General features: G+C 37.7%; 1 protein-coding gene across 19 annotated transcripts in view; it reads right to left on the bottom strand.

Annotated features, from left to right (window-relative positions):
- CCDC171 (coiled-coil domain containing 171) overlaps positions 1 to 26,348 on the bottom strand; it is a 340,483-nt gene that overhangs the window by 186,187 nt on the left and 127,948 nt on the right. For 18 of the 19 annotated variants that reach the window (XR_015169517.1, XR_015169516.1, XR_015169518.1 and 15 more), the window contains 2 exons: positions 10,507 to 11,011; positions 8,249 to 8,365 (listed from right to left, as the gene is read on the bottom strand). Coding sequence is in view for 16 of the 19 variants with exons in the window: in XM_086415030.1 (XP_086271156.1) it covers positions 8,249 to 8,365; positions 10,507 to 11,011 (622 nt within the window). In the remaining 3 variants the exon portion in view is untranslated. Of the gene's footprint in view, positions 1 to 6,221; positions 7,809 to 8,248; positions 8,366 to 10,506; positions 11,012 to 26,348 lie in introns of those variants that run through there. The other variant, XM_086415040.1, reaches the window with a different exon arrangement.

Genomic DNA, 26,348 nt, shown 5'->3' on the forward strand with positions numbered 1-26,348 from the left:
TTTTAAAATATAAACCAATAACTACTTGCTAATACAAATATCTTTACTTGCCATTTTGAACTTCCTAATATGAAACCTCAATGTTGTGCCAAAGACAGCCTAGATTTCCGAGTTTTGAGTGGAAGAGCTGCTATGACCTCTACAAAGTTAACGTAGAGTATACAACAAAAGAAAGTTGTGAGTAGTGGTAGCAGGGGCATGTATATCTGAGTCACCTATCTTCTAGATAATTAAGATTCACTTATAATTGAAGTGTATAACAAAATGCATGAACATTCTATTCATAATCAGTTACACCTGTATTTATTCAGAGATATTTCAGAGCAAATCAGCACATTTGTTTATATGTTGAGAAATTCGGTCTGAACAAGTTACATAAAAAAGTTGAGCTATCTATAGGGTTCTTCAGTCCATTCCTATCATGATTGATATCCTAGCCCTTCAGTGGAAGTAACATTCTCCCCTGTTTGAGGTAAATGATCTCTTGCAGGCACACCATTTGGATACCTGGAAGAGGCAATTTATCTCAAGTGGGCAAACACTTTAATGAAGGCAAGAAGGTTGCCACCTGTCCAGTATTTACAGAGACAACATGGAAACTGGGGTCTTTGCCCACTGCCTATAAATACATTGTCAAAGTTTAAGAAGGCAGCAGGGCCAACTACCTTTAGCAACCACTTTACTTTCTGAGTAGTGAATTCAAGTCACCATTGTTGAACTTGCAGCTTCAAGAAAAGGTATACAGTAATATACAGGTTCCATTGAGACATCAGGATACAAAAAAAGAGATAAAATGACATTTATTGGAAAATGACATACACAAGGGACTTAGAAAGATGCATTTACTCTGAGTAACTATGAGCTAGGAACTTTCCTTGGCCAAATTTTACAGATACAGATAGTGAGAATGAAAAAGGATGAAGTGATTTTCCCAATGACACACATGCAGTAAGCAGTGGAACCCAGATTCAAATTTAGAATTCAGGTTCCTAATCAATATTCTATTATATATCCAACATGTTTAATTTTCTCTCCTATAAATAGTTAATAGTTTAATTCAGAACTCACTCTAAAAAAGATAAGCACCTAACTTTCTAAAAGAGTACTGAACTGATATATTTAAGCTTTGAACAAAGATAACAGGAGAAGCAATAGCTACTATTTAATATATTAGAAGTTACTACTTGGTATTGCCATACAGGTACTAGCTTTCCTAGAGCTAAAAAGAAAAAAAGTGAAAATGAATGAAATGATGCCATTTGCCACAACATGAATGGAGCTAGAGACTGCCATACTAACTAAGTCAGAAAGTCAAATATATGATATCGCTTATATGTGGAATCTAAAATATGATACAAATGAAATTACTTGCAAAATAGAAACAGACTCACTGACATAGAAAACAAACTTATGGTTAGTAAAGGGGGAGGGGGAGGGATAAACCAGGAGTTTTGGATAAGCAGACATCTGTCATGTCCCATTCTTTGCAACCCCATGGACTATCTGTCCATGGATTCTCCAGGCTAGAATACTGGAGTGGGTAGCTGTTCCCTTCTCCAGGGGATCTTCCCAATCCAGGGATCAAACCCAGGTCTTCAGCATTACAGGTGGTTTTTTGTACCAACTGAGCTACCAGGGAAACCCAGATATGAACTACTATATATATAAAAGAGAGAAACAACAAAGATCTACTTTATAGCACAGAGAACTGTACTCAATATTCTATAATAAACACTAAAGAATATGAAAAAGAGTATATATTTGTGTGTGTATATATATATATATGAATCACTTTGCTATGTACCAGAAACTAACACAATCAGTTCAGTGCAGTTACTCAGTTGTGTCCGACCCTTCATGACCCCATGAATTGCAGCATGCCAGGTTTCCCTGTCCATCACCAACTCCCGGAGTCTACTCAAACTCATGTCCATTGAGTCAGTGATGCCATCCAGCCATCTCATCCTCTGTCGTCCCCTTCTCCTCCTGCCCCCAATCCCTCCCAGCATCAGGGTCTTTTCCAATGAGTCAACTCTTCACATGAGGTGGCCAAAGTATTGGAGTTTCAGCTTCAACATCAGTCCTTCTAATGAACACCCAGGACTCATCTCCTTTAGGATGGACTGGTTGGATCTCCTTGCAGTCCAAGGGACTCTCAAGAGTCTTCTCCAACACCACAGTTCAAAAGCATCAATTCTTCGGCGCTCAGCCTTCTTCACAGTCCAACTCTCACATCCATACATGACCACAGGAAAAACCATAGCCTTGACTAGACGGACCTTTGTTGGCAAAGTAATGTCTCTGCTTTTCGATATGCTATCTAGGTTGGTGATAACTTTCCTTCCAAGGAGTAAGTGTCTTTTAATTTTAGGGCTGCAGTCACCATCTGCCATGATTTTGGAGCCCAAAAAAATAAAGTCTGACACTGTTTCCCCATCTATTTCCCATGAAGTGATGGGACTGGATGCCATAACTAACACAATACTGTTAATAAAAAAGTGACAGTGATGCCATCAATACATAGACCTGACAAGTAATATGATTTAAATTTTTAGCATGTTCTTCAGAAAGAAAAATAAAGAGGGAACAAAGAAAAAGAGTTATAAGAAATATTCTCTTTCATTTCCGAATTTTCACATGTCCTAAGTAGACTTTCCCAAGATTCTGCCATTTCAGAGTCCCACATGGCTGAAAGAATCAAGATACAACTCACAGTATTAGATGATTCAAGGGACAAAGAATCGATTACAAATCAAAGCTGAACTGATATTCTTGATACCTGGCCTAGGATGAAAACATCCTACTGTAAATTGGTTAAACAGCTGATGGAACGTCCAACTGATATATATTACCCAGATATCACAATCACTCTCTAGAAGAATATTACCAGAAACAAATAATGGAATAGCATGTGAGCAACTTGCTTGCAAACCATTCAGAAAATATAATTCTCTGTTGTGTACCTGCAACTATCCTATAAGTCTGAGGCTGTTTCAAAATAATTTTTAAATGAAGACATTAAAAAGCATGCAGCCTATGATATCATTTATATCACTTATCAGTCTGTTAGTGGGTGGATGAGTGGGTGGAAAACTCCAAGAGATGGAACGGAGGAAGGAAGAGTGAGTGGATAGAGAGAAAGAAATTTTTTCTTACTCCTTATATGTATACTAATTTATAACAAAACCATGTTTTAACAATTGGAACTGTAAGGGATGTGTAAATAGCCTTGAAATTTTAAGATAAACTAATGTATTTTCAATTGAAATTTACATTTTTATGAAATTTCATTATTAATTAATGCAATAAATCTAAATAAAGACCAATATTTGAACTAAGAAAAGTTAGTAAAATAGAAAACAAAGACAAGTAAGTGCTTTACAAATTAACTCATTTAGTCCTCTAAACAATTCTGAGAAGAGTAATTCTATTCCCACTTTACAAGTAAAGAAACTGGGGGAACAAGACAAGGGTGCCCACTTTCACCATTACTATTCAACATAGTTTTGGGAGTTTGGGCCACAGCAATCAGAGCAGAAAAAGAAATAAAAGGAATCCAAATTGGAAAAGAAGAAGTAAAACTCTCACTATTTGCAGATGACATGATCCTCTACATAGAAAACCCTAAAGACTCCACCAGAAAATTACTAGAACTATCAATGACTATAGTAAAGTTGCAGGATATAAAATCAACACACAGAAATCCCTTGCATTCCTATACACTAATAATGAGAAAACAGAAAGAGAAATTAAGGAAACAATTCCATTCACCATTGCAACAGAAAGAATAAAATACTTAGGAATATATCTACCTAAAGAAACTAAAGACCTATATATAGAAAACTATAAAACACTGGTGAAAGAAATCAAAGAGGACACTAATAGATGGAGAAATATACCATGTTCATGGATTGGAAGAATCAATATAGTGAAAATGAGTATACTACCCAAAGCAATTTATAGATTCAATGCAATCCCTATCAAGCTACCAACAGTATTCTTCACAGAGCTAGAACAAATAATTTCACAATTTGTATGGAAACACAAAAAACCTCGAATAGCCAAAGCGATCTTGAGGAAGAAGAATGGAACTGGAGGAATCAACCTACCTGACTTCAGGCTCTACTACAAAGCCACAGTTATCAAGACAGTATGGTACTGGCACAAAGACAGAAATATAGACCAATGGAACAAAATAGAAAGCCCAGAGATAAATCCACGCACATATGGACACCTTATCTTTGACAAAGGAGGCAAGAATATACAATGGATTAAAGACAATCTCTTTAACAAGTGGTGCTGGGAAATCTGGTCAACCACTTGTAAAAGAATGAAACTAGAACACTTTCTAACACCATACACAAAAATAAACTCAAAATGGATTAAAGATCTAAACGTAAGACCAGAAACTATAAAACTCTTAGAGGAGAACATAGGCAAAACATTCTCTGACATACATCACAGCAGGATCCTCTATGACCCACCTCCCAGAATATTGGAAATAAAAGCAAAAACAAACAAATGGGACCTAATTAACCTTAAAAGCTTCTGCACATCAAAGGAAACTATTAGCAAGGTGAAAAGACAGCCTTCAGAATGGGAGAAAATAATAGCAAATGAAGCAACTGACAAACAACTAATCTCAAAAATATACAAGCAACTCCTACAGCTCAACTCCAGAAAAATAAATGACCCAATCAAAAAATGGGCCAAAGAACTAAATAGACATTTCTCCAAAGACGACATACAGATGGCTAACAAACACATGAAAAGATGCTCAACATCACTCATTATCAGAGAAATGCAAATCAAAACCACTATGAGGTACCATTTCACACCAGTCAGAATGGCTGCGATCCAAAAGTCTACAAATAATAAATGCTGGAGAGGGTGTGGAGAAAAGGGAACCCTCTTACACTGTTGGTGGGAATGCAAACTAGTACAGCCACTATGGAGAACAGTGTGGAGATTCCTTAAAAAACTGGAAATAGAACTGCCTTATGATCCAGCAATCCCACTGCTGGGCATACACACTGAGGAAACCAGAAGGGAAAGAGACACGTGTACCCCAATGTTCATCGCAGCACTGTTTATAATAGCCAGGACATGGAAGCAACCTAGATGTCCATCAGCAGATGAATGGATAAGAAAGCTGTGGTACATATACACAATGGAGTATTACTCAGCCATTAAAAAGAATACATTTGAATCAGTTCTAATGAGGTGGATGAAACTGGAGCCTATTATACAGAGTGAAGTAAGCCAGAAGGAAAAACACCAATACAGTATACTAATGCATATATATGGAATTTAGAAAGATGGTAACAATAACCCGGTGTACGAGACAGCAAAAGAGACACTGATGTACAGAACAGTCTTATGGACTCTGTTGGAGAGGGAGAGGGTGGGAGGATTTGGGAGAATGACATTGAAACATGTAAAATATCATGTAAGAAACAAGCTGCCAGTCCAGGTTCGATGCACGATACTGGATGCTTGGGGCTAGTGCACTGGGACGACCCAGAGGGATGGTATGGGGAGGGAGGAGGGAGGAGGGTTCAGGATGGGGAACACATGTATACCTGTGGCAGATTCATTTTGATATTTGGCAAAACTAATACAATTATGTAAAGTTTAAAAATAAAATAAAATTTAAAAAATAAATAAATAAATAAATAAAAAGAAACTGGGGAACAGAGAGTTTAAACAACTTGTCCATGTCACATGGTGAGCATGAGTCAGTACTCAAAGTCAGGAAGAATACATACTTAACCCTACACCATGTTGCCTCCACTGTATAATAGCACTTAAGCAATTTTAGAACAGAAAATTAATAATTAGTAGTTTAAAAAATGTATACTGGAGACATGCATGTGTTCATGTTCATTAACACGAGACGCTGCTTTCATGCTGAGATGGGGGTAAGGGAACAACAATTTTTTAGCACCCACTATACACCAGGTACCATACAAAATGTTCAGCAACCGTTATCATATTAATTCCTCATAACAACTGGGAAGACAGTATTATCTTCATTTATAGGTAAAGACTGTGAGGCCTGGTAAAGTTAAGTAACTCGCCCAACTTCACACAACTTATAACTAGAAAGAATGAATATAATATCAAGGTTCACATTGATAATTTTTGTACTAGTTCAGTAACAATTATCTGCCTGGGCCATATCCTTTCTAATATTCTTCAGTACTTTGATACATCTATTATTTTCCCTCTCTAAGCAACCCTCATTTTTCTCTTCTCTAAGCAGTGTTCTTTTAAAAAGTGTTAATTTATATATCTATTTAACTTTTGGCTGTGCTGGGTCTTCAGTGCTGTGTGGGCCCCCTCTAGTTTCAGAGAGTGGGGGCCACTCTCTAGCTGTAGTGCGCAGGCTTCTCACTGCAGTGGTGTCTCGCTGCGAAGCACGGGCTCAAGGGCAGGCGGGCTTGAGGGCAGTAGTTGCAGCGTGAGGGCTCAGCAGTTGCAGCTCCCAAGCTCTAGCGCACAGGCTCAGTTGTGGCACACAGGTCTAAATGCTCCATGACATGTGGGATCCTTCCGTATCAGGGATCGAATCCATGTCTTCCGCACTGGCAGGCAGATTCTCCAACACTGAGCCACCAGGGAAGGCCCCAAGTAGTGTTCTTTATCCAACAACATTTAAACCTTCCCTAAAATAAGTTTTCTTGAACTTGCTATTTCTTTTTTTTTTGAATAGTCATAACAGTTTATCATTGCAGCCAAAATCTATAATAAGCCTAAATGTCCATTACCCAGAGAACAGATACATAAATTCATACATGTAGTATATTTATACAATGAAACATAATACAGCAAAATTTTAAAACTGCAAACAATAAGTGAATAAATCTCACAGACACTATGTAATAGAAGCCAGATATAATGGGTACTTATTTATGTACCCAAGTAGTGTTCTTTATGCAACAACATTTAAACCTTCCCTAAAATAAGTTTTCTTGAACTTGCTATTTCCTCCAGCTAGAGGTATACCAGGTTCTAACATCAAAGGCAGCTAGTTCCTGAAAGCAGGCACGCACTTACAATCACCATTCTTGGTCTACCTTCCACTTGATAGTTCTTACCTATACTTATTGCTACCAATAGTCTTAAAATATATTTATGTACACTTTTATTTCAGACTCCAAATCCAGTATGTTGAGGTTTTGCCAATATATTAAAATATGCATATTTCTTACCAACATTTATGGCAAAATCTAAAAACAATCTTTAAATCATAAATTTTGTACTATAGGAGCCTAGGTTTAGAAGCTTGAAATCATAATAAATGATCCATATTTACACAGAAGAATTGTTTAAAGAATTAAAATAAATCCCAAATTATTTCATTAATACATTTTCTTACACAGTCAAGTATTAAGAAGTCTGCTATACTTTTTTTTTTTTTTTACTATTAATGTGGCTGAAATGACCATAATTAGTTCAATGACATAACTTAAGCAGTAGGTAACTGTATGTTACTCTTTTAGTGCAGAGAAATCAGTTTTCATTAAAACTTTCACATAAACAAGTCACACAATCTGCCACAAGAAAATAAACTTGAATTTTAGACCTTTGGAAATTGCTGGTTCTTGGTGGTGTCATCTAGTGGAAAAGAGCAGACTATTCAAATTAACTCTAGGTGGTGCAGTGGTAAAGAATCCACTTGCCAATGCAGCAGACACAAGACACAGGTTCAATCCCTGGGTCAGGAAGATCTTCTGGAAGAGGAAATGGCAACCCACTCCAGTACTCTTGCCTGAAAAACCCCATTAGCAGCAGAGCCTGGTGGACTACAGTCCATAGGGTCGCCAAGAGTTGGACACAATTGAGCGCACACACACACAATTAAACAAACAAACAAAAGAACACACTGCCATATGAGAGAGGAAAATTTTCTACTGATTCACTTATTATTCAACTGTCTGAAATTCACAGCCAGAAACAAAAGGAATACTAAAACATTTGAAAGAACGTTACCAGCAATTCTTAATAAAAAAGCTAAAAGGTGGATGTATTCACCATTTCTCCACAAAGACAAAATAATACATCAAAAATTGCATTAATTCACTACTTCATTAAATATAGATTTAATCATCTCTCTGTATCTGAATAAAAGAAAGATAAAAACAAATACATTTTCTTCTTTGAAGGTTTATCAGAATTTGTACCAAAAGGCATTCCTGAACATTTACTTTTGTATTTTCCAAGGACATAAAAAAGGGAATCATACCTGTTTTACTAATAGCGTCCTGTACTTCAGCCATGGAACTGATTATTGCAACAAGAAGGTCAGTACTGGTGAGCCAACTGAGAGCTTGCAAACAACGTAACTGCTCCTTTTGATGTTCTACAAAAATAGAAAAAATCTGTTATGCAATGCTACAAAAAAGTATTAAAATTCATTTAAAAATTATGAGAGTGTTTAGCTATTTAAGAAATAGAACAAAAATTGTACACAGAACTTTACCTAGTATGCTGCTGCTGCTGCTAAGTTGCGTCAGTCATGTCCGACGTGTGTGTGACCCGATAGACGGCAGCCCACCAGGCTCTCCCGTCCCTGGGATTCTCCAGGCAAGAACACTGGAGTGGGTTGCCATTTCCTTCTCCAATGCATGAAAGTGAAGTCGCTCAGTCGTGTCCGACTCTTAGCGACCCCATGGACTACAGCCTACCAGGCTCCTCCATCCATGGGATTTTTCAGGCAAGAGTACTGGAGTGGGGTGCCATTGCCTTCACCATGGAGAAGTCTATAATAAATGTTAGATTTATTGACTCTATTTATATATATATAAATAGTAATGGTAACTGACATCATAAAAAAAGAGAAGAAAACTTTCTTTAGTTCTACTTATATTATTTAATAGCTTACTTTTGAAAAGTTAAAAATTGAAATAATTGTTGCCTCAGAATAGTCACACATTGTAGGACTGACACATAAACACTACTATGTGTAAAATACTACGTGCAAAATATGTTCCAAGATGCTTGCTCCTTGCAAGAAAAATTATGACTAACCTAGACAGCATATTAAAAAGCAGAGACATTACTTTGCCAATAAAGGTCTGTCTAGTCAAAACTACGGTTTTTCCAGTAGTCATGTATGGATGTGAGAGTTGGACTATAAGGAAAGCTGAGCACCAAAGAACTGATTCTTTTGAACTGTGGTGTTGGGAGAAGTCTCTTGAGAGTCCTGTGGACAGCAAGGAGATCCAAGCAGTCCATCCTAAAGGAAATCAGTCCTGAATATTCATTGGAAGGACTGATGCTGAAGCTGAAACTCCAATCCTTTGGCCACCCGATGCAAAGAGCTGACTCATTTGAAAAGACCCTGATGCTGGGAAAGATTGAAGGCAGGAGGAGAAGTGGACACAGAGGATGACATGACTGGATGGCATCACCGACTCGATGGACATGAGTTTGAGTATACTCCAGGAGTTGGTGATGGACAGGGAGACCTGGCATGTTGCAGTCCATGGGGTAGCAAAGAGTGGGACACAACTGAGTGACTGAACTGAACTGACTGATGTGCAAAAGAGTTAGCTAGTGGGAACCTGCTGTACAGTGCAGGGAGCTCAGCTCAGTGCTCTGTGGCTACCTAGACCGGTGAGATCAGTGGGTAGGAGGGAAGTCCAAGAGGCAGAGGATTTATGTATACATATAGCGATTCACAGAAGAAACTAACACAACATTGTAAAGCAACCATACCACGATTAAAAAAAAAAAAAGGAAGAGTCAAGCATTCAAAAAGACGTTTGCTGTAAACTCACATTTGCTCCATTTGTATTCATCAATAGATTTTTAACTCTGATCATTTTATACTAACTCAAATGAAGTGAAAGTAATTTATGCTACTAATTAATTTTAAATAGGGCAAAGTTTCTAGATTGACTTTACTGAAAAATCGCTGTACAAACTCTTCAATTTACTGTGAAAAGAGCACTGAAATATAATAAAGCTATACAAAGTTGAAATTATATATACTTGCTACCTTGTTTCGGAGAAGGCAATGGCACCCCACTCCAATACTCTTGCCTGGAAAATCCCATGGATGGAGGAGCCTGGTAGGCTGTAGTCCATGGGGTCGCTAAGAGTAGGACACGACTGAGAGACTTCCCTTTCACTTTTCACTTTCATGCATTGGAGAAGGAAATGGCAACCCACTCCAGTGTTCTTGCCTGGAGAATCCCAGGGACAGGGGAGCCTGGTGGGCTTCCATCTATGGGGTCGCACAGAGTCGGACACGACTGAAGCGACTTAGCAGCAACCTTGTTTATATTTTAATGTTTATAAAAATCAAAACCTAACTTACATATACATACACAGTTATTCATACACACATATATATCTATTGATACCTATATATGTAGATATGTTACACGATTTGACATTGTAAACGATTTTTTAAAGTCTTTGCATAATGAGCCAACATATTCACTTTGGATGTCACTTACATTCAAGTTAGATTTTTAAAAGCCCAAATGATCTTACTTGGAAATTTTTGCTTGTCTTTGAGCTCTCCTGTACACACTAACACGCCTATGCCTTCTCTGAAACTCTCCATCCAGGTAAAAAGAGAGACACACGACTGGCCCAAAATCTTGAGTCTGTTTGCTGCCAAAATTGCAATAACACCTTTCCGGAATACACGTATCAATCCTTTGAATGTTTTTTTCTTCATCTTGGCTTCCTCTTGCTTCTTTTCTTCTACTGTTGACAAAGCCTGGGCTAGAGTTCTAACTTCCAATTTTAACAACTCAAAGGTGTTGACCTGCTCCTGGAGAAAATCTCTCTGTGTAGATAAGGCAGATGATCGGCTGTAGAGAGGATAGAAGGCGCCAGCCATCAATGCACAGGCTACCAGCAAGGAGGTCTTTTCCCTTTTGGTCTGGGATAACAAGTTTTTGAAGTGGGAATTTTCAAACACCAATTGTTCGTGTGACTTCTCAATACGGTTCAATTTTTCCATATTTTTTTCAGCAATTTCTTGAAATTTCTAAAAGAAGAGAAGTCAAATAATATATTTGATCAAGAAACAAATGGGCATTTTAACCCGTCTTTAAAAAAAGAAAGCCTTTGGTGACAACTATTTATTTTTCTTCCCAAGATCTATGTTCTAAAATATCAAAAAAACCACATATGACAGAGCAATAGTGGGCCAAACAGCTTAGATCCAATGTGCACAGGTTTTAAATCCTCTTATGTGGAAGCTTTACATAAAGTAGAATACAGAAATTTTAAAATATTTTGTAAATTTTTGGTACATTTTCACATACATACACATATTCAAAAAAAGAAAATTTCTTCTATTCCTCAGTAACAATTATTTCCTATTTTTAAACAGAAATCACACCAGCATTAGAGGCTTTTCTATATGTAAAAAGACAATTTTTTGTCAGAATAGCAAAGGATTAAATAAATAATACAACACACACCATCTGACTATCTGCCACTTACTTACTTACTAGATGAGAAGGGACTGATTCTCAGAATACACTCTCATTTTAGTTTCTTCTTTCCCAAGACAGAAGGCTGCACAAAGCACAGCATCAGTGCTGGGGAAAAAATGCTAATTGTGGGGTGGGCCTCAGCAGCGCTCTGGTCCTTTTTTCCTCATCAAGGTACATATAATTCAAAACTTAATATGGAACACAAAAAAATTTTAACTGCAGGCACTTGATTTTAATCTAGAAATAGACTAGAAAATAAACTAACTCCCATGAAATCTTATGTCTATTCATTAAGGAATTACTGAAGCAAATTTTTAGAAGATAACAGATGTCAACTTTTTTACTGATTCATTTATCATTCAATAAACATTTATTGATTACTCACTAAATTCCATGTGCTAGGAAAACAGGCAAATAAATCAATGATTGTGGTATAACATGATGGTGGAGCTACGCTAGATTGTCAGAAATGCATAAAAGGGTAGAGAGGCAGCCGGAAACAGACAGTCCTGGGATAAGGATGAGAAATTAAAACACACCTAGACACTGATAAAAATCTAGAATATATGACAAAAATACTCCTCTCTATATAGAGAAAACAGGAACACAATGGAATTTTTGGAAAACAGAATTAAGAGGCTAGACTTACACAGCCCATTTTCATTTTAGGGTACCTGGTAGAAGCAGCCGATATCTAAAACATAAAAGAACTCATACAACTCAACAACAACAAACAACTCGATTAAAAAAAAAAGGGGAGACATCTGAATACACGTTTTTTCCCGAGTACACATGAAAAGGGCCAAGAGGAACATGAAAAGATGTTCAACATTGCTAATTATCAGAGAAACGCACATTAAAGCCGCAATGAAATATCATCTCGTTACCTAACCAGGTCCGACTGCCCGAGATGCAGCGAGCCAAATGGCGAGACAGAGGTTTGCAGCAGAGAAAGGGTTTATTCACGAGGCAGCCAAGCGAAGAGATGGGAGAACAAATCTAACATCCACCTCCCCAAAGGCCACGGGCTGGAGACGGTCCTGGGTAAAGCTGAGGTGTGGGGAGCACGAGGTAATTGGAGATAAGAAAAAGGTGAGGTATCATCAGTCTGCACAGGCGCAACTAAGCTACGTGCTTCTCCGTGGGACTCACGTTCTGAGGGTGGAGTTTTTGGTCTTCTGACGTCAAGAGGTCACTGAGTGTACATTCAAGCATGCCCATTTGGAGGGATGGTGATCCCGCCAGTCCTAACCAGCTCAGACTCTAACTGGACACAGCTGACTCCAAGTTCCTGAAAAACCAACTCAGGCAAACATCTTTTAGGCTACATAATGCTTGGAGGACAATTTAAAGGAAGTTTGATCAATGAAGGCAGGTTACAGTTAATTATTTATTAAGCAATTTACAGTTTAATGGAGCTAACTGAGGACTACCCTTGGTCTCAATCTCATGCCCATTAGAATGGCTATTATCAAAAAGACAACAAATAAGTATTGGCGAAGATGTGGAGGAAACGGGAATTCACGCGCTATTGGTAAGAATGTAAACTGGTGCAGTCACTATGGAAAACAGTATAGAAATTACTCAAAAAATAAGTATATAACTACCATATGATCCAGCTATTCCACTTTTCCATATAAATCAAAATATGGAAAAACTAACTTGAAAAGATATCTTGTTGCATTGCACCCTGCAAGTCTTAAAGTTGTCCAGCCTCGACACTGAAGAGCCTGGAGACATTAGTGGTGACAGAGACATCAGTGGTTTGCTGAAGCAGTCCCCAACCTTTTTGGCATCACAGACCAGTTTCATGGAAGACAATTTTTCCATGGACTGAGAGTTGGGGAAGATGGTTTTTGGATGATTCAAGCACATTACAATTATTCTGCACTTTATTTCTAATCTAAATGCTGCTGCTGCTCTGACCAGCAGGTACCAGTCTGCAGCTTGGAAGTTAGGGACTCTTGATTTATTGGATAGAGGGATCGTACACAAAGGGTCCTGGTGTGACACCCCACCATGTGTGGCAGATGCTGGGCAGGATGTGGGAACAGTCTTTGCTACTCAGGGGAGGCGGCGGCTACCATTTATAGAGGGAATTGACATCAGGTGGGCTCATCAGTTTCCAGGAGCTAATTAAGCCTGATAATTAAGAGAACTGGATATTCATGTGAGTGAAGCAGGGACTGGTCAAACAGGGGATGTACCGAGAGCAAGATAACAGCCATCTTGAGTGGCCGGACCATACATATGTTCATCCCTATGTTTATCGCAGCACTATATACAAGAGTCAATATATGCAAACAACCTAAGTGCCCATTAACAGATGAACAGATAAAGAAGATGTGGTCTATACCTACAATGCAATACTATTAGACCATAAAAAATGATGAAAACTAGCCATTTTCAACAACAGGGATGGACCTTGAAGGTATTATGCTAAATGAAATAAGTCTGACAGAGAAAGACAAATACCATATGATTTCACTCATGTGGAATACAAAATACAAACAAGAACAAAAAAAAAATGAAAAAAACCAAGCCAAAGCAAACACAGATACAGAGTACAGAGTAGTGATTACCAGAGAAAAAGAGTCTGGGGAGGACAAAATGGTTAAAAAGGGGTCAATTGTATGGTGCTGCATGGAAACCAGACTTGTGGAGGTGGGCATGCTATAGTGTATTCAAAGTTGCATTAAAATGTACATGTGAAACTTAAATAATGTTATAAATAAGCTACCTCAATTTTTTAAAAGAATACATGTAAAGTCTACATGTAAGTAAAAAAGCAATCTCTAAAGACTGTTTAATTGTCATATGTTGTCCTAAGTCATTCTTGGCTTGAGTAATTATAATCAAGATAACAAATATTAATGGTTATCAAAACAGTCAACTGGGACAATATTGAACTAAATAACTAGAATTAGCAATGTGAGATATTTGAATTAAGGATTTTAAAATAATGAACTACTTAAATTTTTAAAGTTCTTACTGACAAATGTTAGATTAAGAAAACCACACTAATATTAATGCTGCTGCTGCTAAGTCGCTTCAGTCATGTCCAACTCTGTGTGACCCCGTAGATGGAAGCCCACCAGGTTCTGCCGTCCCTGGGATTCTCCAGGCAAGAACACTGGAGTAGGTTGCCATTTCCTTCTCCAATGCATGAATAAATACTAAAAGTTTTGATTATTTTTTAACAATTATATTCCCTCATTCCTGGTAGCTCTACTGAAATCCACAATTACAGATCTGACTGCCCATTAGGCCAGTGGTCCCCAACCATTTTGGCATCAGGCACTGGTTTCGTGGAAGACAATTTTTCCATGGACAGCAGGGGCAGGGGCAGAGATGTTTCTGTTGGCAATACGAGCAATGGGGAGTGATGAGAAGCAGCAGATGAAGCTTTGCTCACTTACCAACCTGCTCCTCACCTCCTGCTGCGCAGTTAGTCCATGGCCCGGGATTTGGGGACCCCTGCAATAGGCACCTTCCCTTAGATACCTCATAACCATCTCAAGTACCACTGTTTTTCCTATTAAATCTGTTTATAATGTTCAATTGCAAAGTGATGTCCAACTCTGACACCATGGATTGTAGCCCACCAGGCTTCTCTGTCCATGAGATTTCCCAGACAAGAATACTGGAGTGGGTTGCCATTTCCTCCTCCAGGGGATCTTCCTGACCCAGGAGTCAAACTGGCATCTCCTGCATTGCCAGGCATATGCTTCACCACTAAGCTACCTGGGAAGCCCCATGCGTGTGTGCGAATACTCAGTCGTTAAGCCCTGTCCGACTCTTTGAAGCCCTATAGACTACAGTCTGCCAGGCTCCTCTGAATTCTGCAATGGGTTGCCATTTTCTCCTCCAAGGGACCTTCCCGACCCAGGGATCAAACACAAGCCTCCTACGTCTACTGCACTGAAGGCAAATTCTATACAACTGCACCATCTGGGGAGCACTCTGTTATTTTGTTCAGTCACTCGGTCATATCCGACTCTTTGCCAGCCCACAGACTGCAGCACGCCAGAGGTCCCTGTCCCTCACTATATCCCAGAGTTTGCTCAAACTGATGTCCACTGAGTCGATGATGCCATCCAACCATCTCATCCTCTGTTGCCCCCTTCTCCCTGCCCTCAGTCTTTCCCAGCATCAGGGTCTTCTCCAATGAGTCAGCTCTTCACATCAGCTGGCCAAAGTACTGGAGTTTCAGCTTCAGCATCAGTCCTTCCAATGAATATTAAGGACTGATTTCCTTTAGGATGGACTGGTTGGATCTCCTTGCAGTCCAAGGGACTCTCCAGAGTCTTCTCAAGCACCACAGTTTGAAAGCATCAACTCTTCGGAGCTCAGCCTTCTTTACGGTCCAACTCCCAGGTGGCGATAGTGGTAAAGAACCCACCTGCCAATGCAGGAAATGTAAGAAAATCAGGTTCAATCCCTGGGTTGGAAAAATACCCTGGAGTAGGAAATGGCAATCCACTCCACTATTCTTGCCTGGAAAATCCTATGGACAGAGGAGCCTGGCGGTCTACCGTCCATAGAAGCACAAAGAGTTGGACACTACTGAAGCAACTTAGCATGCACACATGCTCATATCTACACACGACTACTAAAAAACCATAGCTTTGACTATATGCACCTTTGTCACAAAGTGATGTCTCTGCTTTTTAATACACTGTCTAGGTTTGTCATAGCTTTTCTCTCATGAAGCAAGTGTCTTAATTTCAAGGTTGCAGTCACTGTCCACAGTGATTTTGGAGCCCAAGAAAAGAAAGTCTGTCACTGTTTTCATATTTTTTCCTGTCTATTTGTCATGAAGTGATGGAACCAGATGCCATTTTCTTAGTTTTTTGGTGTTGAGTTTTAAGCCGGCTTTTTCACTCTCTTCTTTCACCTTCATCAAGAGGCTCTTTAGTTCCTCTTCACTTTCTGTCATTAGTGTGGTGTCATCTGCATATCTGAGGTTATTGATACTTGTCCCAGCAATCTTGGTTCTAGCTTGTGATTCATCCAGCCTGGCATTTTGCACGATGTACTCCGAATAGAAGTTAAATAAGCAGGGAGACAATATACAACCTTGATGTACTCCTTTATCAATTTTGAACCAGTCTGTTGTTCCATGTCTGGTTCTAACTGTTGCTTCTTGACCTGCATAGAGGTTTCTTGGGAGACAGGAAAGGTGGTCTGGTATTCCCATCTCTTTAAGAATTTTCCGGTTTGTTGTGATCCACACAGTCAAAGGCTGCAGCGTAGTCAGTGAAGCAGAAGTATATGTTTTTCTGGAATTCCCTTGCTTTTTCCATGATCCAGCAGATGTTGGCAATTTGATCTCTGGTTCCTCTGCCTTTTCTAAATACAGTTTGTATATGTAGAAGTTCTCGGCTCATGTACTGCTGAAAAATAGCTTGAAGGATTTTGAGCGTGACCTTGCTAGCATGTGAAATGAATGCAGTTGTGCAGTAGTTTGAGCATTCTTTGGCATTGCCCGTCTTTGGGACTGGAATTAAAATGGACCTTTTGCAGTCGTGTGGCCACTGCTGAGTTTTCCGAATTTGCTGGCATACTGAGTACACCATTTTAACAGCATCATCTTTTAGGATCTGAAATAGCTCAGCTGAAATTCCATCACCTCCACTAGCTTTGTTTATAGTAATACTTCCTAAGGCCCACTTGACTTCACACTCCAGGAAGCCCTGGGAAGCCCTAAAAGATGTTTATAATAGTCTTCTTTATATCAGTAAATTGAACCAACATCTGCCCAATTTTTCAAGTCAAAAACTTTGTAATCAGTCTTAATTCCTCCTTCTTTCACCTTATCCTCTCCATTCCCAAATCAAAACCATCCGTAAGCACAATGGGGCTTATCTACAAAACACATCCTCATTCATCTCCATTGCTACCACCTTAATTCTAATGATCATCAGCACTAACTATTCACCCCCAAACTTCAAAGCTAGTTTCATGTCAAACTGGGTCAATCCAATCCTACTGCTGGAACTCTATCTTTACTGAACCAAGGTTTCCCCTTCAAGTCACAACACTTCCACATGCCTTCTGCAAAGACATCACCATTTCCCAGGATCCTCAACTGGAATGAAAAAGGATATGGGCTGCTCTTCTGCTATCCAGACATGAACCTTACTATACCTTTTCATAATTCATCCATGGTCTCTAGCACCACCAGGTGCTGACTTCTCTAATGCTGCTGCTGCTGCAAAGTCGCTTCGGTCATGTCCGACTCTGTGCGACCCCATGGACTGCAGCCTACCAGGCTCCCCCATCCATGGGATTTTCCAGGCAAGAGTACTGGAGTGGGGTGCCATTGCCTTCTCCGTCCCTAATGCTACTCAAGTTCTAACCATATCCTGAACCCATTTCAGGGTCTATCTCTTCCATGACACCTATTACTATCAGTCCTATTCATGTTGACCTTGACCTTCTCTGAACATAATTAAACTACTAGGCACTTAATTCCTACACTGCTACTTACTTGTTTCATGTGTGTTTATCTGCTCTCCCTCAAATACAATAGAGTTTTAGTTCTTAAAGGCCAGGGATTTTTTACGCCGGTGCCTGTCATAATGCTTTATACCCTTCAAGTATTTAATAAGTATTAAACATATTAAATAATCCTTTATAAAATGTTCCCTGGTGCTTAGAACAGCACTTTACCCATAATAAGCACTGAGTAAATAGCCAGTTAATAAAAACTTTACAAATATAAAGCAAAGAAAAAAATAATCAAAAAAGATATAATTTCTAAATATAATTTGGACCTTATCAACATGTCAAAATTTTATTTTAAATTAATTCTGATATTCCAGGGAGACCTTCAGGGGTATTGCATTATTTACCATGAATTCTTCTTAAATAACAAAGCTTGTTTGAGGATAAGGCTGGAAATTACTATAAGAGCAAATATGCCTTAAAAAAGAAAACTGGTGTTCTTTACCAAAGAAGATTAAAGGCTAATATTTTTCAAACAAACATAAGGAACATCACCTTCAAATTGAACAAAAGCATTCCTAGTACTGAGATAATCTGCTCCTTGGTGTGTTAATTTCAAAAAATAATATTCACAAATTCCCCCTCAAAATATCTTTTAAAAGTTTAACAACCTGAAATTTTTATAAACTTTATATCTTCTACACAGATTTTTTTGACATGCCAAAAATTCTATCTAATTTCACTAGTTTTCCATGACTCTGATAAATCCAAAGTGCACTGAAAATGAAGGGAACAGGACAGCTTCTTCCCTTAATGAATCACGCACTTACTTCCTGAAATACAGAAGCTTTAAGGGACATCTATTGCTTTCAGCAACCCATGAACTTTGAGACCTTGGGCCAGAAATCAGACACTTCCCTGTGGAATAAAACTTTTTTTTAATCACTTTTACTTGCTGAGTTCTCATTCTTTATGTTGGCAAAAAGACAAATTGCAAACTGGACAGTGAGTGACAAATAGACATCAAAGGACTTCATTTAAAAGGTTTTATTTTTATGTTACCTATATTTTTTATACAATGGTAGTATTTTAAAATAATACACATAAATCTGCCTGGTTTTCCTACAATGTAAATGTTTCTCTGTTAAAAAATAAAGCACATTTTGTGGAGAAACTGGAGTCTTCAATACACTGTCAGTGGAAATGTTGAGATGGTGTGCACAGACTTTTGAAAAAGTTTGGCAGTTCTTCAAAAAGTTAAGTAAAAAGTTACCACACAACCTAGCAATTTCATTATCTGGTCTTCCATATATATACTGAAATCCCATAATAGTTATTTACTTACCTTAAAAACACTATCTTCATTTTGGAAGTTTCAGTTCAGTTCAATTCAGTTACTCAGTCCTGTCTGACTCTTTTCAACCCCATGGACTGTAACACACCAGGCTTCCCTATCTATCACCAACTCCCAGAGTTTACTCAAGCTCATGTCCATTGAGTCGTGATGTCATCCAACCATCTTATCCTCTGTCCTCCCCTTCTCCTCCTGCTGTCAATCTTTCTCAGCATCAGGGTCTTTTCAAATAAGTCAGTTCTTTGCATCAGGTTGCCAAAGTATTAGAGTTTCAGCTTCAGCATCAGTCCTTCCAATGAATATTCAGGATTGATTTCCTTTTGGATGGATTGGTTGGATCTCCCTGCAGTCCAAGAGACTCTCAAGAGTATTCGCCAACACCACAGTTCAAAAGCATCAATTCTTCGGTGCTCAGCTTTCTTTATGGTCCAACTCTCACATCCATACATGACTACTGGAAAAACCATAGCTTTGACTAGACAGACCTTTGTTGGCAAAGTAATGTCTCTGCTTTTTAATATGCTGTCTAGGTTGGTCATAGCTTTTCTTCCAAGGAGCAAGCGTCTTTTAATTTCATTTGGAAGTTTAGCACATCAAAAATAATAGGTGTCAAAAATGGTACATGCCTGTGTGTATTCTCTAGTTTCTAAGGCAATACAAATTATAAAACTATCCAAAGAGATAAGTCAAGCCCTCAAAAGAAAAAGAGTTCTCTTCATCATTTGACTGAAAATAAACTGTCAATACAGGTAAGATGCTTGATTTAGTGATTGTTGAAAGATATTACCTCAGACTGCTAGAAAGTTAGCATGATCAGTCAGATCTGTCTCATGTCTCCCTTCCTTATGGGCTTTCAGATCCTGAAAACAAAGCCCAGGTGGCTCTAGTCTCCTCTACGAAGGCTTCAAACTTTAACCACCTTCTCTTCTGAGTTGATAGCACTCTTTTGGCAAGTAATTATGTACAACCTCGTGATAAACCTTCTATTATTTAATTTTTCATATGTTCCTATAGTGCCTCTCCAACTAACTTTGACACTTTTTGAGGAAAATAAGTATTACACTTCTTTGTTAGGATCACAGCACGAAACAGAGGGTTCCATAAATCTTATATATAACATTTATTTAATTAATAATTATGTAAAGTTATTTTGCTATTCTTACCTACAGTAGTAATTTTGCAATACAGTATGCTAAAATTTCAGTCTCTCAGAAAAAAGAAGTCTGAGAAAAACGAGACCAAGAACTATCATCTTTGATTAACAGTGTGGCACTGGCTAGCTTTTTCATACATTATCATATTTAATTACTAAATAAACAAGATTCACTCAGAAAAGTGAGTTCAGGAAATATGAAACTGAGTTGTCACCAGACCTGTTTTCAGATATTACTTCATATACAAAAATAGCATGTTCCTAAAAGAAAGTGTTTAGCATGATGCGAAAAAAAGACTCCCTGATAAGGATGATGGTAATATATTCAAACAGCACATAACGTTTACTTTGTAGCTTCTAAATACCAAACAAGGTGCGAAACATGTCGTATCCGTTATCTCCATTCTAATTCCGACCCTACAACGTCCTCACTACACAAATGAGCAGTTCTCTGAATCTTACTTTTCACATTTGTAAAATAGAAATGATATTTAAGTGACTTATCTCACATGTTTATTATGAGAATCATGTAAGAAGAGGCAAGCAAAGGTATGAAAAAGAGTTAAAAACTGGATCAAGCATTATAAAAATTCAGTTGATAGCATTATTATTAATAAAAACAACTTCTAAAACAATTATTTGAAAAGTAGAGAACTTTCCTATATTTCATTAGAGGTGCCCAATCATAACATAATGTGTGCCAAACTGTGTCTAACTCCTTGTGAATCATGTCTCCCTATCATTATCAACAATATAAACAAGCTGCATTTTTATCTCTGAATATTTTTCAAATTCAATTTAAAAGTAAAAAAATTTAACATCTAACAACACTTTTATGAGTAACTTACTTCTACCCAAATGTACTGTTAATAATGTGATGGAAGAGAAATAAAATGCAATATATTATGATGAACCTGAATTTCTTTGATTTTTGTTCTTCAATTTAAACTCACTTGACTTTACTAAGTGTTTCCCTGATAGCTCAGTTGGTAAAGAATCTGCCTGCAATGCAAGAAACCCTGGTTCGATTCCTGGGTTGGGAAGATCCGCTGGAGAAGGGATAGGCTACCCACTCCAGTACTCTTGGGCTTCCCTTGTGGCTCAGCTGGTAAAGAATCCACCTGCAATGCGGGAGACCTGGGTTCCATTCCTGGGTTGGGAAGATCCTCTGGAGAAGGGGACTTTACTAAACTGTCACATAAACCAGAAGTGTTTAAAATAAATATCATATCAAGGGTTAACCATACTTAACTGACAGTGAAAAATCTTTAGTTTTAGAGAGGAAGTTCTTGTTCCAGTAATTTCATCTTTTCAGATAGAAAAGAAACAAGAATATAAATACTGAAATTACAAAAGCAAAGTCAGTAAGGCAAGGTACCATGGCACTCAGTCCTGATGCTTTGGTAGGCAAAGATGTTTGAGATATATTTATATGATGGCCCCAAAGTTATTTAAATTCACAAATTACCCAACGATGTAGCTAGCACATTTTAACTAATACTAAAACCATGCGAGGGCTTCCCAAGTGGCACTAAGAACCCTCCTGCCAACGCAAGAGACATAAGAGACACAGGTTCAATCCCTGGGTCGGGACGGGCACAGCAACCAACTCTAGTATTCTGGCCTGGAGAATTCCACGGACAGAGGAGCCTAGCAGGCTACAGTCCATAGGGTTGCAGAGTCGGACACGACTGAAACAACTTAAGAAAGTGGAAGTCACTCAGTCTTGTCTGACTCTTTGCGACCCTATGGACTCTAGCCCACCAGGCTCCTCTGTCCATGGAATTCTCCAGGCAAGAATACTGGAGTGGGCAGCCATTCCCTTCTCCAGGGGATCTTCCCAACCCAGGGATCGAACCCAGGTCCCCCACATTGCAGGTGGAAGCAACTTAGCACATACGCAAAAACATGTTAAAAAACAAGCTTCCTACTCTAATTTCATTACCTAACAGCATTCCCACTACCTGCTTTAAAGCTTAAACATCCGAAAGTCTTGCAAATTATTCTGCATTTTTTTAATAAAAGCTATTCATATCCAAAAATTGTTTTTTATTTAACTACCTGTCTTTTACTAACCACTTCTTTACAATAACCAAACACTAAACAGAGACTCTATGGATAAGTCATTTATTTTCCAGCAGATGGTATCTATTAATGGCTATGTTCTCCTGACATATAACATTCTCTACAACCCATAATCCTATGCAAAACTGTGGATTTTTCCCTCTCATGTCCTTATCAACATAATTTTTGAAGTTTAAATAATATAAAATGAAAATATCTTTATCTGCATTGCAGCTTGGGGAAAAAAAGCAGAGATATAGAATTAATCATAGGAAAATATCCCAAAATGAAATTTATAGATACTGTAATATGCAATATAATATTAGTTTACTAAATATAAACCCAAATTAAATGCTGCTGTGTATCCAATTATATTTTATGAAAATTCAAATATTGTACATAAATAATACAGACAAATGCCAATATATAATATTAATGTACATTCAGGAATAATGAAAATGATACTTTCAATTTGCATATTCAGGGATCAAAGCCATATGTTACACATTCTTCAGGAAAAAAGTCTTCAGTGAGAGCTGCTCCTAAAACATCAGCATTTGTGATGCTGATTGAGAAAGTGAATTGCTATGCCTTCCTAGAGATTTAAAAAGGAAGTGAGTTCAAAACACTGATAGGATAGTTTGAAATCAAGAATTTTGTTCTTTTCTCTCAGGATTGCTTTGACTGTTAGGGGTCTTTTGTGGTTTCACACACATTTTAGGCTTGTTTCTCTTATTTCTATGAAGAATTCCTTTGGTATTTTGATGTGGATTGAACTGAACCTGTAGATCATTTTGGGTAGTATGGTCATTTTAACAATATTAATTCTTCTGATCCATGAACAAGGGATATCTCTCTCTTTGTTTGTATCTTCTACTTCTTTCTGCAAAGTCTTGTCATTTTATTGTCCAGATCTTTTACTTTTCCAGTTAATTTATTCCTAAATATTTTATTGTTTCTGATGCTACTGTGAATGGGATCGTTTTATTTTTCCAAGGCTTCCTCATTAGTGTAAAAGAATGTCACAGATTTCTATAAGTTGATTTTGTTATCTGCCACTTTACTAAAATCATCAATTACAATTAATTACATCAATTACATGTAATTACTTAATTACAATAGCTTTTGATTGACTCTTTGGGATTTCCTATATGTAAGATCATAGCATCAGCAAGCCATAGTGATAAAAACAATATGGCATTGGCACTAAAACAGACTTCTAGACCAATGGAACCAAATAGACAGTCCAGAATCAAATCCCACCCTATATGGTCAACTAATATTCAACAAGGGAACCAAGAAAACTAATGAGAAAAGGATAGTCTATTCAGCAAATAGTGCTGGAAAAACTGGAGAAACATGTACAGAATAATGAAACTAGACCCTTTACTCATACCACTCACAAAAATTAACTCAAAATGGATCCAAGACTTAAACATAAGACCTAACACCATAAAACTCCTAAAGAAAACATAGAGATGAAGCCCAAAGATATGTGTCTTGGGAATGATTTTTTTTTTGGATATGACATCAAAAGCACAAGCAATACAAATAAAAATCAACAAATGGGACTATATCAAATTCAAAAGCTCCTGCCCTGCAAAATAAACAATCAACAAAATGAGGTGATTGCCAACAGACTGGAAGAAAATTTTTACAAATCATGTATCAGATGAGGGGTTAGTATTCAAAATACATAAAGAATTAATACAACTTAATAACCAAAAAAATAGTTTTAAATGGGCAGAAGAACCAAATAGACACTTTTCCAAATAGGACATCAAAATGGTCAACAGACACATGAGAAGATGCTCAACATCACTAATCACCAGGGAGAGACAAGCAAAAACCACAGTGAGATATCACCTCATTCCTGTTAAGATGGCTATCGTCAGGACGACAAGAGACAACAGGGGACAGTGAGGCGTGGTGAAGAAGAAACCCTTACACACCGCCAGAAAGAACGTAAGTTAGTCAACCACTGTGGAAAACAATATGAAGGGGCCTCAGAAAATTAAAACTAGACCTACCTCCAGGAATTCTGCTTCTCAGAATATACCCAAGGAAATGAAAACAGTAATTCGGTGAGATACATGCACTCCCATGTTTACTACAGCACTATTCACAACAGCCAAAATATGGAAACAACCCAAAAGACCACCAACAAATGAAGGGGTAAAAAAGATTCACATACAGAATATAATATTTTTCACCCATGAGAAAGGAATATATCCTGCCATTGGTGACAACATGAATGAACCTTGAACATACTATTAAGCCAGACAAGACAGAGAAAGGCAAGCACTGTACAACATCACTCATATGTGGGATCCAAAGAAATCAAACGTGCAAAAACAACAACAATGTACAAGGGAACGCCCATCAGACCATCAGCTGATTTCTCAACAGAAACTCTAGAAGCCAGAATGGAAAAGCATAATATATTTAAAGTGATGAAAGGGAAGAACCAACAACCAAGAATACTCTACCCAGCAAGACTCTCCTTCAGATTTGATGGAGAAATCAAAAGCTTTCCAGACAAGCAAAAATTAAGAGAATTCAGCACCACCAAAGCAGCTTTACAACAAATACTAAAGGAACTTCTCTAGGCAGGAAACACAAGTGAAGGAAGAGACCCACAGAAAATAAACCAGAAACGATTAAGAAACAGGTAATAGGATCATGCTGTGTGCTGTGCTCAGGCACTCAGTCACGTCCGACTCTTTGTGACTCCATGGACTGTAGCCTGCCAAGCTCCTCTGTCCATGGAATTCTCCAGGCAAGTAGCCAGTTATTTCTCCAGGTCTTCCCGACTCAGGGATCAAACCTAGATCTCCACATTGCAGGCAGATTCTTTACCATCTGATTAGATGTCATGTATGTTCACTGAACATAGACAATAATATGGTACTATAAGCATATAATGTAATAAATATTACAAAGGCAACCATATCACAATACATTAATATATCAAAGTACTATGATGTATACCTTAAATTTACACCACATTGCATGTCGAATTTATCCCATTTTTTAAAAGTGATAGGAAATGAAGAAAATTGGAAGGTTCACATTACCTGATTTCAAGACCAACCAAAAAATACAAAAATCAAACCAGTGTGGTACTGAAAAAAGAATATACATATAAACAAATGTAATAGATGAGAAAGTCTAAAACATAGACTTGGACAAATGCAACCAACTGATTTCTGACAAAGGCACAAAAGCAATTCAGTAGAAAAAGGATAGTCTTTAAAGAAATAGTGCTAGAACATGGACATCCAAATACAGGAAAAAAAAAAAAAAGACCAACCCAAGCCTCACATCTTTACAAAAATTAACTCAAAATGGATCACAGACCTATATGTAAAACCTAAAACTATGCAAAATCTAGAAAAAAAGCAGGAAGAAATCCTGGTGACCTTGTACTAGGGAAAAGAGTCCTTAGATACAATACTAAAAGCCCAGGCCATAAAAGAAAAATGTATCAAATTGAACTTTATAAATTTAAAACACTTGTTCTGCAAAAGTTCTTTTGAGAGACTTGGAGAGAATACTTGCAAATTACATATCTAACAAATGACTTGTATCCAGAATATATAAACAATGTTTGAAATTCAGCAAGAAGAAAATAAGCAACGTAATTACAAAGTGGGCAAAAGATATGAATAGGTAACTCACCAAAAAAGATATACAGGTGGCAAATAAGCATATGAAAAATACTCAACATTATTTTTCATTAGGGAAAGTCTAAATTAAAACCATAATGACATAGCACTATACACCTATTAGAATAGCTAAAAAGAAAAAGAAAAAAATGATGAAACCACATGCTGGCACAGATGCAGAGCAATTAGAACTT

The sequence above is a fragment of the Bos grunniens genome, chromosome 8, assembly GCF_055505025.1.
Source record: "Bos grunniens cultivar Pamir isolate PY7600 chromosome 8, Bosgru_T2T1.0, whole genome shotgun sequence".
In the NCBI taxonomy this organism is placed as follows: domain Eukaryota; kingdom Metazoa; phylum Chordata; class Mammalia; order Artiodactyla; family Bovidae; genus Bos; species Bos grunniens.